General features: G+C 38.1%; 1 protein-coding gene across 2 annotated transcripts in view; it reads right to left on the bottom strand.

Moving 5' to 3' along the window:
- Positions 1 to 12,229, bottom strand: part of LOC127201155 (oxidation resistance protein 1) — a 65,249-nt gene that overhangs the window by 29,117 nt on the left and 23,903 nt on the right. For both annotated transcript variants that reach the window (XM_051159528.1, XM_051159529.1), the window contains exons 6-8: positions 8,863 to 9,047; positions 5,141 to 5,901; positions 1,017 to 1,185 (exon numbers count right to left, since the gene is read on the bottom strand). In XM_051159528.1, the coding sequence (XP_051015485.1) occupies positions 1,017 to 1,185; positions 5,141 to 5,901; positions 8,863 to 9,047 (1,115 nt within the window). The remainder of the gene's footprint in view (positions 1 to 1,016; positions 1,186 to 5,140; positions 5,902 to 8,862; positions 9,048 to 12,229) is intronic.

Here is a 12,229-nt window from a genome sequence, read left to right as displayed (position 1 = left end):
AAATTTATAAGAGCTGATTAAATAATTTTTGGGAGATACACAGAAACATTCAAAGAGCTGTGTGAGGTTATTATAATGACACATTATTAACTTTTAGATAAATGAACCTTCTCAGCAATTAAAGAGAAGTAAAAACGGGAATGGTAGAGCCAACCCTGAAATCCACCCACCCTTATAGAAAACATTTGTCAGTGCTCAGGACCTGCACTGCTGTGACTTGGTTTTCTGCCAGCATGCATAAAACTGAAGAACGCACGCTAGGTTGTGAGTGTCCCACAACAGGAAAATCCTTTCCTTTCTTGTCAATAGTCCTAGCAAGTTAGAAATACGCGATTTTAGTATATCCAGAGAAATATATAAGTACATGCAACTTGTTGCAAAATATTAAGAGGAGATAAAAATAATTTAAAAGATTCTGTAAGAAAACATAATAGAAAATACAAATTTAAAGATAAAATGTCAAATAAGGAACTACACTTCACTATTTCCCTCCAATAGAAGATTCTGTAAGAAAACATACTAGAAAATACAAATTTAAAGATGAACTGTCAAACAAGGAACCACAACACTTCATCATTTTCCTTCCACAAGGCTGTATCAGCTAATGTATTCATGACTCTTTATGGCCTAAGTTATAAGTCCTTTACTAATAAAATGTTCCAGTGGCTTTGCAATAAACTTTAAATATGCAATTTTTAATGCATAAATTAAAAAGTATGAGTTAGCAGCTAACTGCAACTAGACATAAAACTAGTTCTTATTTGCTGCTTTGCTTGTAGATAGTCCTGCAACATAGCACAGGCTGGCCTTGACCTTGCTGTGCATGTCAAACCGTGCTCGGACTTGTGGCGCTCCTGTCTCTGCCTTCCTGGCGCTGGAATTATAGGTGTATGCCACCGCGCCTACCTCATATCAGCTTTTAATGAGGAACTGTAGGCTTTTAAGGTATTTTTGCTTCTGTTGTTCTATACAGGAATCTTGTAAGGAAAATAGGTATTTTGAAGCTTTTATTTTACCTTTCTTGTGGCACTGCAAACCAATATTCATGTTTCTTATCTCTTTGTGCATACTGCTGCATCATAGCACTTGCTTGAGAGACAAATGTTTTCCTCATCGGTTTTCCAACTCTGAGACATAAGAATTTATGTAGTCGATGCCGTCTCTTTTCCTTTAATAGTGCAGAGCCTAGAAGTGATATGTAAACAGCAGCCGTTCAGTTCCCATCCAGCATACGTAAGTGGCTCAAGTGAAGCGATTTTCTATCCTAGTTTCTCATTATAAAACACTACATTTTATTGGCACTTGGGCACATTCATTTAACTATACTTTTTTTAAAAAAAAATGGAATATAGTTACTGAAATAGCAAGATTAAATGAAAGAGCCAAGTTAGTGAATTAAATTTTGTTAAGGGCTACTAGGAAAAAATGCAAAGCTCAGAGACTTTTCAGTAAGTTGTTAATAATGTCTATGCTGAACTACATATACATGTAAAAATGTAAAATGTTCTGTATATTCTCTATTAATCTTTAAAAAAATCACATCTAAATATATATACAGAATTTCTAAATGGTATTTTAATACAGCTATTCAAGTAACACATTTAATGAGATCACTAGGAGAGAAATCAACATTATACTACTAGCTGCAATGTAACGTTTGCACACTTAATTATGTCTGAGTTACCCTCCAGCCAGAGCCATATGTTATTTGGAGTCTGACAGTAAGATTATGTCCAGGAATGAGGACGTAGTTGTCTCACTTAGGCCGCGGCCCTTGGAGGAAGCGTGCACTTGTAGGGAGATGCCCTACTACTAGCCATGTTCCCGCCCCGCCCTCCCCACGCAGGACTGTGCACAGCGCCTATTCTACACAGCCCCTATCATTAGTGGCTGGTTACACGAGGAGATGTTTCCCATTCTTCCCATCACTGCATCCTACAGGTTAATATTTACTACAGTGCTTCTAGCTCAAGAAGTTAAAAAAAAAAAGCTTTAATATCTCCACATTATACAGTTACTGAAAACCAATCATTTAAAATTAACACCTACTTTATTAAAAGGAAGAATCCAATAGTATGACCCAGAGAAAGCAATCTAAACTATCTACTATTTACTTTCCTTTCAGTATTTGGTTATAATAATCTATTATATACTAATTCTCATAACTGTAAAAGTGTCTACCACATTATTCATGAATAGAAACTAGTTTTTAACCTTTTTCAAAGGCTTAAAAAAGAGAGAGAGAAGCCAAATACCATATACAAAGATTGTTATGTCAATGTTGCTTATATCAAAGGGAGAAATTTCCTTCATGATATGAATTATTAAAAACAACAGATAAATGGTAGGATAAATTATAAAAGCAATAAAAAAAAAAACACATACTGAAAACACAATGAACATACGAAAGTATACACCACACAAATGGTAAATGAAAAGAAGCAGGAAATAGCATTATATATAGTACAGTCATGAGTTTACATTAAAATCTAATGTATAGATAGATGCAAATGAATATTGGTCCAAACCAAAATGCCTTCCAAAGATCTGTAAGAATGTTAATACTAGAAGATCATCCTTGGTAATCAATTCCAGGTAATTTTAAATTGTGTTATAAATTCCTGTATTTGTCAACGATTCCTATTAAGTATCCACGTGTTCTCAATAAAGGAAATGCAGCACAAAAGAAACAATTCACGTTTTACAGGAAGTGCTTTCATTAAACACTTCTATAATAGCTAATGAATATGATCTCAGGTTTTCATAGCATCTCAGTTGGAGGACACAAAGAAAATTCAGTATTTTAAAAACTGAAAGTTGAATGTGGCAGTACGTGCTTAAAGCCCAGTGTTTGGAAAGGGAAGGACCAAGGCCTGTCTACTTGGGACATGGGAGAATCTTGTCTCAAAACATTAATACTTCTGAGGCTTTTTGAAACAGGTTCCTGCTACGTACACAAGGCTGGACTTAAAACTGAAGGAACCTTCTAGCCTCTGCCGACGAGCTACTGGAACTGCAGGCAATTACAAGTGTTTGCATCATCTCCTATGGAGCCAGACCCTTGTGACTTGCTGGCCGAGCTGAGAGTGACACACAGCACTATGGAGACAAGTGGGCCCTCAGTAAAGGAAGTACCTATGACATGTCTGCCAAGTTCTATTTGGTATATGCTCCCAGCTCCAAAAAGCAGGGACTCAAATAGATATCTGTACAGCATCTGCTCACAGCAGTATGGTTTAGAATACTATAAATATGACTACATTTTCTTTGCATTATACATAGCTACCTTGATACTACTGGAAGATAAAATGTGACACATTATATACACAGAAATGTTAATTCTTCAGCTGTAAATGATAAGAAACTCTTGTTACATACATATATGTGAATATATATGCCTAAGTACATAACTATAACCTGCTTGATCTGTATAGAACAACAATTAATGAAAAACCATGAGTTTGAAGGAGAGCAAGAAGTGATAGGCTCGGCAGGAGGAAAGTGAAGAGAAAATGATGTAATTATAACACTAATAAATAAATAAATAAAAATTTAAAAGACAGGAAATTCTAACACTTTCTATAACACAAATGAATGGTAAGGTAAAAGCATGATGCTAAGTGCAATATGCAACACAAACTGTGTAGGCTGCATATACATGAAGTGCCTGGAGAAACACACGGCAGTGAGACCAGGGGAAGGGAAGAGTGGCGGCTGACTGCTTAGTCAAGTATAGTTTTGCTTTGAGAAGATGATAAAATGGTACATTTTATGATATGTCCACTTTATCACAAAAAAGCCAAAATGTTAAATTTTACTTTGTATATTATTTCAGTAAAATTTAAATTTGAAATTAAAAAAGTAAAAGGGCGTGTATATAAACTGAATTAATATGAGCAATACTTTACTAGCATTGAGAGATTGTCGACTAAGATATTTGAGCCATAGCTACTTAGTCCATAAAAACACAAGCATATTACAGTAGAAACTATTATGATAATTCTCATATTAACAAGAAGTAAACTAAGACAAAGTGGTAAATTTTACCCAGTGCTTATTTTTAAACAAAACCACCTAATCAGATGAGGATAGGATTTTTACATAGGTAAAAGAATTCTAGAACTAGATTTTTATGTCTGTTGGAGGTTGGTCTGGTTGCTGCCCAAACGAGCAGACTCACATACCCCAAAACATTTGTAACCTTGCCTAAGAACTTATTCCTATTTGACCAATAAAAAGCCAGCACACCTGGGCAGGGCAAATGGGTAGGCGTGGCTAACGTTCCTGGGCTGGTCAGACACAGGGGTTCTTGGGAAAGGAAGGAGGCAGAGAGAAATAAGTTAGGAGGCAGGGAAAGAAAGACAAGGAAAGCTGGTGCCATGGGTCAGGTGGAGGAAGAAGGGCACGGCTGATATGGATGGAGGGTTCGGCCCAGATGAAGAACATTAGCAACTATTTGGGATTATGGATGGGAGGTAGCTTGATAGAAATTATTAGAAGCAGATGGCATGGGATTTGGACACGGTATGAGATACCTGTCCCAATATGGGAGGTAGTTTAGGGGATCAATATCTTCCCTGCCCCAGGTGAACCAAGGCTATTTTGAAATATAACAGGTGTCTGTGTCTTGATTGATTGCTAGTGCATTATACTGATGTAAAAATAATAATCGTAAGTCAGATAATATACAATTACTATGCCAGTACTGATAATAAAAGCAACACCGCTGTAATACTATTAGGCCAATAATAAACATTTATTAGGCCATACTTCTAATTTAACGACAACATATGTCCTACAGTGTTTTCTAAAAAAACTACGGGATTAAAACTTTGGTAATTATTAATTGTAATTCAGATATTATATATGCAATGGTAAAAATCATACCAAGGTCCTAAAAACAAGATGTGGGCAATACTGTTCCATAAGACAAACCTTATAAAATATGCAGTGAGCTAGGAGTGCGTAAAACATGGCAGGAAAAAATGTTCAGAGAGCAGGTACTGTACAGCCATGTTCCCAGAGTAAAGGTCACGAATCATTCAGTTCTCAGACTGACCTAGCATAGCAGCCTGTGGTCAGAAGGGAACAAAAAAAGCAATATGGAAGAAAACAAGCTGCCTCCATCGCTGACACTTACCATCTGCATGTCCCTCCGCAGGTGTCCTTTCCTGTTTACTTTCCTTCTGTGACACCTGCTGAATAGTGTCCCTTTGCTGCTTAGCTTGCTGCATAGAGTGACTTTTCCAGAGTTTGCGCAGCTCTTCCACTTCTGTCTCTGAGTCCCGCTTCTGCTCCGTCCCTCGTTTACTCTTCTGAACACTTTGCTTTTGTTTAAGTTCTACGGTTTCTCCAGAAGGTACATTTTCTTCCCCTCCATCTTGTGGGCGTGAATTTTCACGCTGGGAAGAATCCTGGTCATTGCGACCTTTTACATCTGGGACCTGTTCTTTAGGGTCTGAGGCTCCTTGGAGTTTTTCTGTAGCTTTATTTCCTTCTTTAGTGGCTATTTCGAGACTACTTAAATCAGTTTCATGAGAGAAAGCCCCAGCTTTATTGGAAGAATGTCCAGTGTTTGAGTTACTGTCGTTAGGAATACTAGCAGACTCTGCCATGGCTGTCAAAGGCTCTACTTCAATCTGACTGACAGTTTGCACAGATTCTGATGACGCGTCCGATGATTTGTCTTGTTGCAGCTCTGAAGAGAGGAGCTCCTCGCGGATAGGAGAGAGTTCTGACTCTGTGAACACGTCTTCCGAGAGAGACTCCTCGGTGCTCCTGGGGGCAGTGCTGGCACTGTCGTTCCCTGCATCACGGACCCTCGAGTCTACTTCCTCAGCACCGGCTCCTGTCATTTTCTTTGAATGGCAAAAGCCCCTTCCTGAAAACTGATCTATTTCTCTGTTGTTAAATAAAATAAAAAAATCATGAGACATTAAAAACTGTAACATTTTACCTCCCACAACCAAATAATAAAATAATATCACAAAGGAGGCTTTTCAAAAGAGCCAAAATATAGCTCTCAACAGAATACAGAGATACCATGTTTCTTATATACACCATGGAATTACAGCAAGATTTTTCATCAACTGTTTACTACTTGGGAAGCATCAATGGAAGAGCTCCTTGTAAGTAAACTACAACAAAGTCCAATGACATAAATTCCTGGTGAAATTGTAATGCTGACCTAAGATGTTCACTGGTGAATAAGGACAAGAGAAAATTTCCATTAATCACACACATACGCAGTGCTTATTTATATGCAAAGAGATTGAACTAAAATACATGGATAATACATAGATTAAAATCAACTTGAAGCAAAACATGTAAAGAAAATCTATAAGCTAACAACTCAGAAGAGCTCTAGGAGAACTTGTCCAGTTAAAGAACTAGATGTTAGACTGTGCCTGTTTCCAACCCATCTCACACCCACCTTCACTGGCATTTGTGTGTGTACTTATCAATGTTCACAAGATGGAAGTTCTGGAAATAAGCATCATTTTAAAAGTCAGCTTCATGGTAGGTGGAAATTACTCAAAGTCTCAGTGGCAAAGCATCAATACATGGCTAGAGTAGAAAAATATGCCAAATCCCCACGAAAAATAAGTCAACACTAAGAAAGTGGCCTTCTGTGGATATTAAAGCCGAATAAAGCCTCCTCTTTAACTTTCTTGCGGTTTTCAAGTTTTTGTAACAAAATACATAATTTATCTAAGTGATACATGTAAAAATTATTTATTTTAAAGATTTAGTTTAAAGTATCTTCTGACTCTACAGTGTTTGAAGAAATACTAACAGGTGATACTGAAGACGCAATTGAGCCATCTACTGGCCATTCACTTTAACTGCACCTACAGGGTTAAGGAACTGAGTACAAACTATTGGAAATTTCATCTACACATATAACAGAACCCCACCCTACCCGTGGGGTGCCTTCCCAGCCACAGAAGAAGAGGATGCAGGCAATCTTGATGAGATTTGATAGGCTGGGGTCAGATGGCAAAGGCGTAGTGCTGCCTCTTTCTGAGGACTGGAGGGGGGTGGGTGGGAGGGAGCAGCAGGGGGCTACAATCAGGATGTAAAGTTATTTATTTATTAAATTAAATTTAAAAACCCACATGACAGAATAAAGAGACTAGTTGTTAATAGATTTACACACACACACACACACACACACACACACACACACACAAATAACCTAACAGGAAATGTACTTAGGTGAGTTTTCTAGCCTGTGAGTTAATATTCTGGAAAGCTAAACATCAATACTAATGGTCCTACATTACTCAACACAGTGCAAACAGTGCCTTAGAAATGAATTCTCCACGCATTCCAAAGAGGGAAATGCATTAACATCTCTTACCTTACCTTTGCAAACAAAACATTACTTTGCAAAGCCATTTGCTGCATTTATCTTGTTTGAAGCCAAATTTTGATCTCAATTAATATATAAACTAAAAGTTAAGGATATTTCTTTCTGGTGACACTGTTTAAAATCTTGGACCCAAGTCCCTTTGCCTCCAGGTAATAGGCTGAATGATACAATGGCCATTGAAAGGCAAGGGACACCAGATCTTCCTTGCAGAGCAGCCACAAACCATACAGAATAAAATTTAACTCTGAAACAAAATGTCTGGGCAAGACTCAGCAATGAGTGGCACTCCTGTTCCCTCTGAAGCACATCCTCTGCTCTGTGTTTCATCTTAAGCTCAGTAACTGTGCTGTGGTGTTTTCTTTTTAGTTTGTTTTGTTTTCCTGAAATTGGCTTTGACTGTTAACTTAAAAATATATCCAGTAGTTTAGAATACTTTTTTCTAGAAATTATTTATTATTCTAAAGACTGTTTTATACCAAGCCAAAACAGTATCTGTCACGAAACACTAAAAATGTACCATTTTTCAAGAAGGAATTTTATCCTATTGCAGGCATCCTCACAGCTTTTATATATATATACATATATACCTGAGAAAAACATAACTCACTCCATTTCCTTGGTAACTTTTCTTTTTGGCCAAGGTCTAATTTTCAAACTGGCCTAAGACTGTAAATTGTCTGTACTCGGTTAAGACGAAACCATTTTCAAACAGCTGCCAGTCACTGCACCGAGTGGGAGGAAGGCTCTTTCCTGCTACACACCCCTGTCTTTGCGTGCTCCGTCCTTTGCTTTCTCAGTCCTTTCCTTGGCCGCTCACCACTTTGGTCATGCATACCGCTGGAAGAGGTTTAGTCTAACATTGTAGTCTCATATCTACGCCATCCTATCACACAAACTCCCAGAGAACAGTATATTCCAAAGTCAACTCTTTGTTAGTGCAGCCTGGAGGTTTTTCTTTTGTAATATATACTTTCTGCATCCAGAAATACAACTGAAAATGTAGACATGAAGCTGTTCTGGCTATTACAATGCCAGGTCCTTAGCCAATGCCACACTCAAAACCCCACCCGTAACTCTGTAGGTGCTATCCTGGTAACCAGCAGTCACTATCTTTGCTAGTAACACAGAGTACGTAAAAATTTTTGATTTTGTGTCTAAATAACAAAGGGCTGAGAAGCACTGAACTTCATGAGTACTACAGGTTATTTACTTGACAAATATCTTATTCTTTGACCAAATAAATATAAACCTAATGAAATTACTATCTATATAACTAGGCACACGAAGAATCCAATATTAAATAGTGCTTAATTTTTTTGTTTCATTAATGACAAAATGAAAAGCAGCTACATAATAAAACTAATAAAATAATATTAGAGAAGAGTCAACTATATGGATGTAACAACAACAACAACAAAAAAAAAAAGGAAGGAAGGAAGGAGAAAAGGGGAAGAAAGCTACAAAGAAGGGCACGCCAGCACACTTACGCGGGCAATGACTCCTTTATTTTGCTATCCAAAATTTCCTTGTACATGGCGGCTGACATCACCTCTTCCATTGGGCACATGATGCCGTATTCCTCACAGCCATTCTCTTGAACCAAGGGGTCTGTTTTATGTGGATCAAACATTATATTATTTGGTGTGACTAGCAGGACGCCACTGACTGTGCCCTAAGGTGGAAAAAGAAAGTATCATTCAATCTTCAGTGTTCATGATTTCAAAACAGATTCTAGATACCTCCACTATGTTTTTGTTTTTTGTTTCTTTGTTTCTTTTGTTTCTTTGTTTCCTTCTGATTTCTGGTCATCTACTTTATACATACACTAATGAAAACTTGGTTTTCCAGTAAACTCTATTTTTTTCCCTCAGCAGATACAGAATGCAGAAAAAAATCATGTTCTACCTCAAATAACCATGTGAAAAATTAACTTTTAGAAAGTAAAATAATGGCTAGATTACAAAGAGAACACTGCACAGAGCCTCATTTTGTAGGAACCCACCTGCCACCTGCTGTGTCCTTCCCCAGCACAAGCACCAGATATGGTTACGTGAGCACATGCACGCTTTTTTTGTTGTGCACTAATAACTCTTATCAGCGGTAAAGAAATAATTTTGTTTGAAAAAATAATTATTTTTGTTTGAATTTGCTATTCATCAGCTATGGGACACACTTCTTTATCTATAAAGTTGGTAGATTAGATATTAAACCATAATTACTTTTTCATTCGTCATTAAAGAGTATAATTTTATTGAGTTTATATAAGCAGTGATATAAGTGTTAAGAATCTACTCTTTTTTATACATTTAGGTTTATAGACAATTGATAACTTTGTATGAATGAACATTTACTGCTTCGTGTATATCATATTCTGTATGTACACTGTTAACTTGCTGCTCACAATCCTAGCTCTCATTATAGAAATGAAAACAAAGGCTTAGACAAGTGGGCAACTTGTCAAAAAACAAAAAACAGAAAACAGAAAACCAACCCAACCCACCCCAAACCCAAAGCAAACAGGATGCACCGTTGGGCAGTAAGTTCTTTCCCCATACTCCTTAGTGTCCAAGTCACAAAATATACACACTCCAAAGCACTTGTGAAACATCCCTTATTCTCAGTTTCAAACTTTTGTTCCAAGAGTTTTTGTATGCCTAACGGTAAAGAGCCTGACAAATTCCTGAAAATGAAATGGTTTGTAGCAGTCACCTTGCTTTTTCCTGACATGCCAGGGAAAGGGAAAACAGGCATCCTGCATGATTGGGTATCACACCATCTTTCAAGCCAGACACAGCATAGTGTTCTCAAACACAGCAGAGCGTAAGTTAGGGCAGACACTGCCTTTTACAGGACTAAGTAAAGAGAATTTGAAAGAATCTCCTCACGAGATCTCCTGGATAAGTGAGAAGTGACTGCAGCAGGTATCACGGTATAAAAGACTTACGGTAAGCCTATAGAATATTGAAGTAAGAAGTATGTACGGGTGCATTCTGATGAAAAACGATTGAACAGTTCATCTAGCACTTCTTCAAAATACTATTCACTGTGTGTGGGTGAGCGTTTCTATGCACATGTCATGTATGGGCATATGTGCTACAACATGTGCAAGGAGGTCAGAGGACATCTTGCAGAAGTCAGTTTTCTGCTTCCAAGGGTCTTGCCCAGGGGGCCATCTCACAGGCACCTAGCTGGCACTTCTTTTCGACCAGACAATGAACGTCCTAAAGGAATAACTTAAACTTTACCCTATTTGGCCTTTGAACGGTATTTTCATGACTCTTTGACAGCAATTTCTACTGCTAAAGCACATACCAACACAAGACAATGAGAGCCAGTGAAGTGTTACAGAGGACATCTACACTGCTGGGGATAACGCAACAGTACATAAACACAGCTGCAGTAATGCACTGTAACAAAAGATTTTCTTTTAAATTTTAATTTATTATAATTTGTTCTAATTATATTCTGATTTTTTTTTGGTTTTTTTTGGAGGGGGGCGGTTTCGAGATAGGGTTTCTCTGTGTATCCTTGGCTGTACTGGACTCACTTTGTAGACCAGGCTGGTGTTGAACTCACAGTGATCTGCCTGCCTCTGCCTCCGGAGTACTGGTATTAAAGGTGTGAGCCACCGAGCCCAGCTACATCCTGATTCTTAATCCCTCACTTGTTTTTTCCCATTCCCACCCTCCCACCCTCCTTCCCTCCTTCTCTCTCTCTTCCGTCCTATTCCCCTCCCCTAGACCTCTAACAGAGGGGACCTTTCACTCCACCATATGGCCATAGCCTATCAGGTCTCATACAGATAGCCTGCTTCACCTTCTTGTGTGCCCTCCAGACCTCCTCACCAAAAAGAACTGATCAAACTGGGGCCACCAGAGAAATCCTAAAAGGTTTCTAGCTTTTTGTTCCTTTTCCTGCTTCAAGTTCTATAAAGTAAAGATTTTTAAAAAGTGAAACTAAGAGATTTGCTGAAAATAAGCAAGTATATTCCAGGTCATTTGACAGATATTTTGTTAAGTTTTACTTTGTATATGGATTTTAACTGATAATTTTATTTCCTGGGTTTTGTCTTTGTCTACTTTTAGAAATACTGGGGAATGAACCGAGAGCACCGTATCCCCAAGGCAAGTGTGCTCCCCCTGAGCTGCAGCCCCAGGCTGTAGAGATCTGTTCACAGCAGCAGCGTAGCGCATGCTACAGTTTAGAGTACTCTCAGGAGCTACAAATGAACAACAGGTCCCATACAATGAAAATGCTTCAAGTACTGCGTACGCATTAGTACTACCCAAGGGATTTCGGGGTGCTTCTATTTTCTAGATTAAACTAGGGGACACGTCACCCACTGGATTAGTCAGTCTGCTTTCCCTTCCTAGGAACCCACCCTTGGGGCTAAAGGTCAAACTTAGGAAAATCTCAAGAACCTATCATTTTAAGCTCATTTGGCTAAAAGCCTAAAATCATATACTACCCATAAAAACACACTTTATAAGCATAGGAAGGCTAAGCATGTTCACACTTCTCAAAAGGAAGTGGACAGACTATAGCAGTATCAGCCATGGTGGAGTCAGGACAACGATTCCCAGTCCCGAGGCTAATATGCGTTTTCATGATGAATCAATTCATCAGGACAACATAAGAACCCTAAACATGTGTTCATAGAATAGCGCTTTCAGGATCATGAATTAGAAACTCACAGAACTGACAGCAGAAAACTCCACATTCCTGTCAATAATTTACAAAAGAAAGAAAGAAATAGGGAGGCAGAAAATTACCAGCATCACTCAACTTGATTTCAGATACTGCAAAATATTCCACTCTGGAGAAGCAAAATATATGTTTTTTAAGCATGCACTC

This window comes from Acomys russatus, chromosome 17 (genome assembly GCF_903995435.1).
Source record: "Acomys russatus chromosome 17, mAcoRus1.1, whole genome shotgun sequence".
Classification (NCBI taxonomy): domain Eukaryota; kingdom Metazoa; phylum Chordata; class Mammalia; order Rodentia; family Muridae; genus Acomys; species Acomys russatus.
This window is presented reverse-complemented; position numbering and strand designations above follow the sequence as displayed.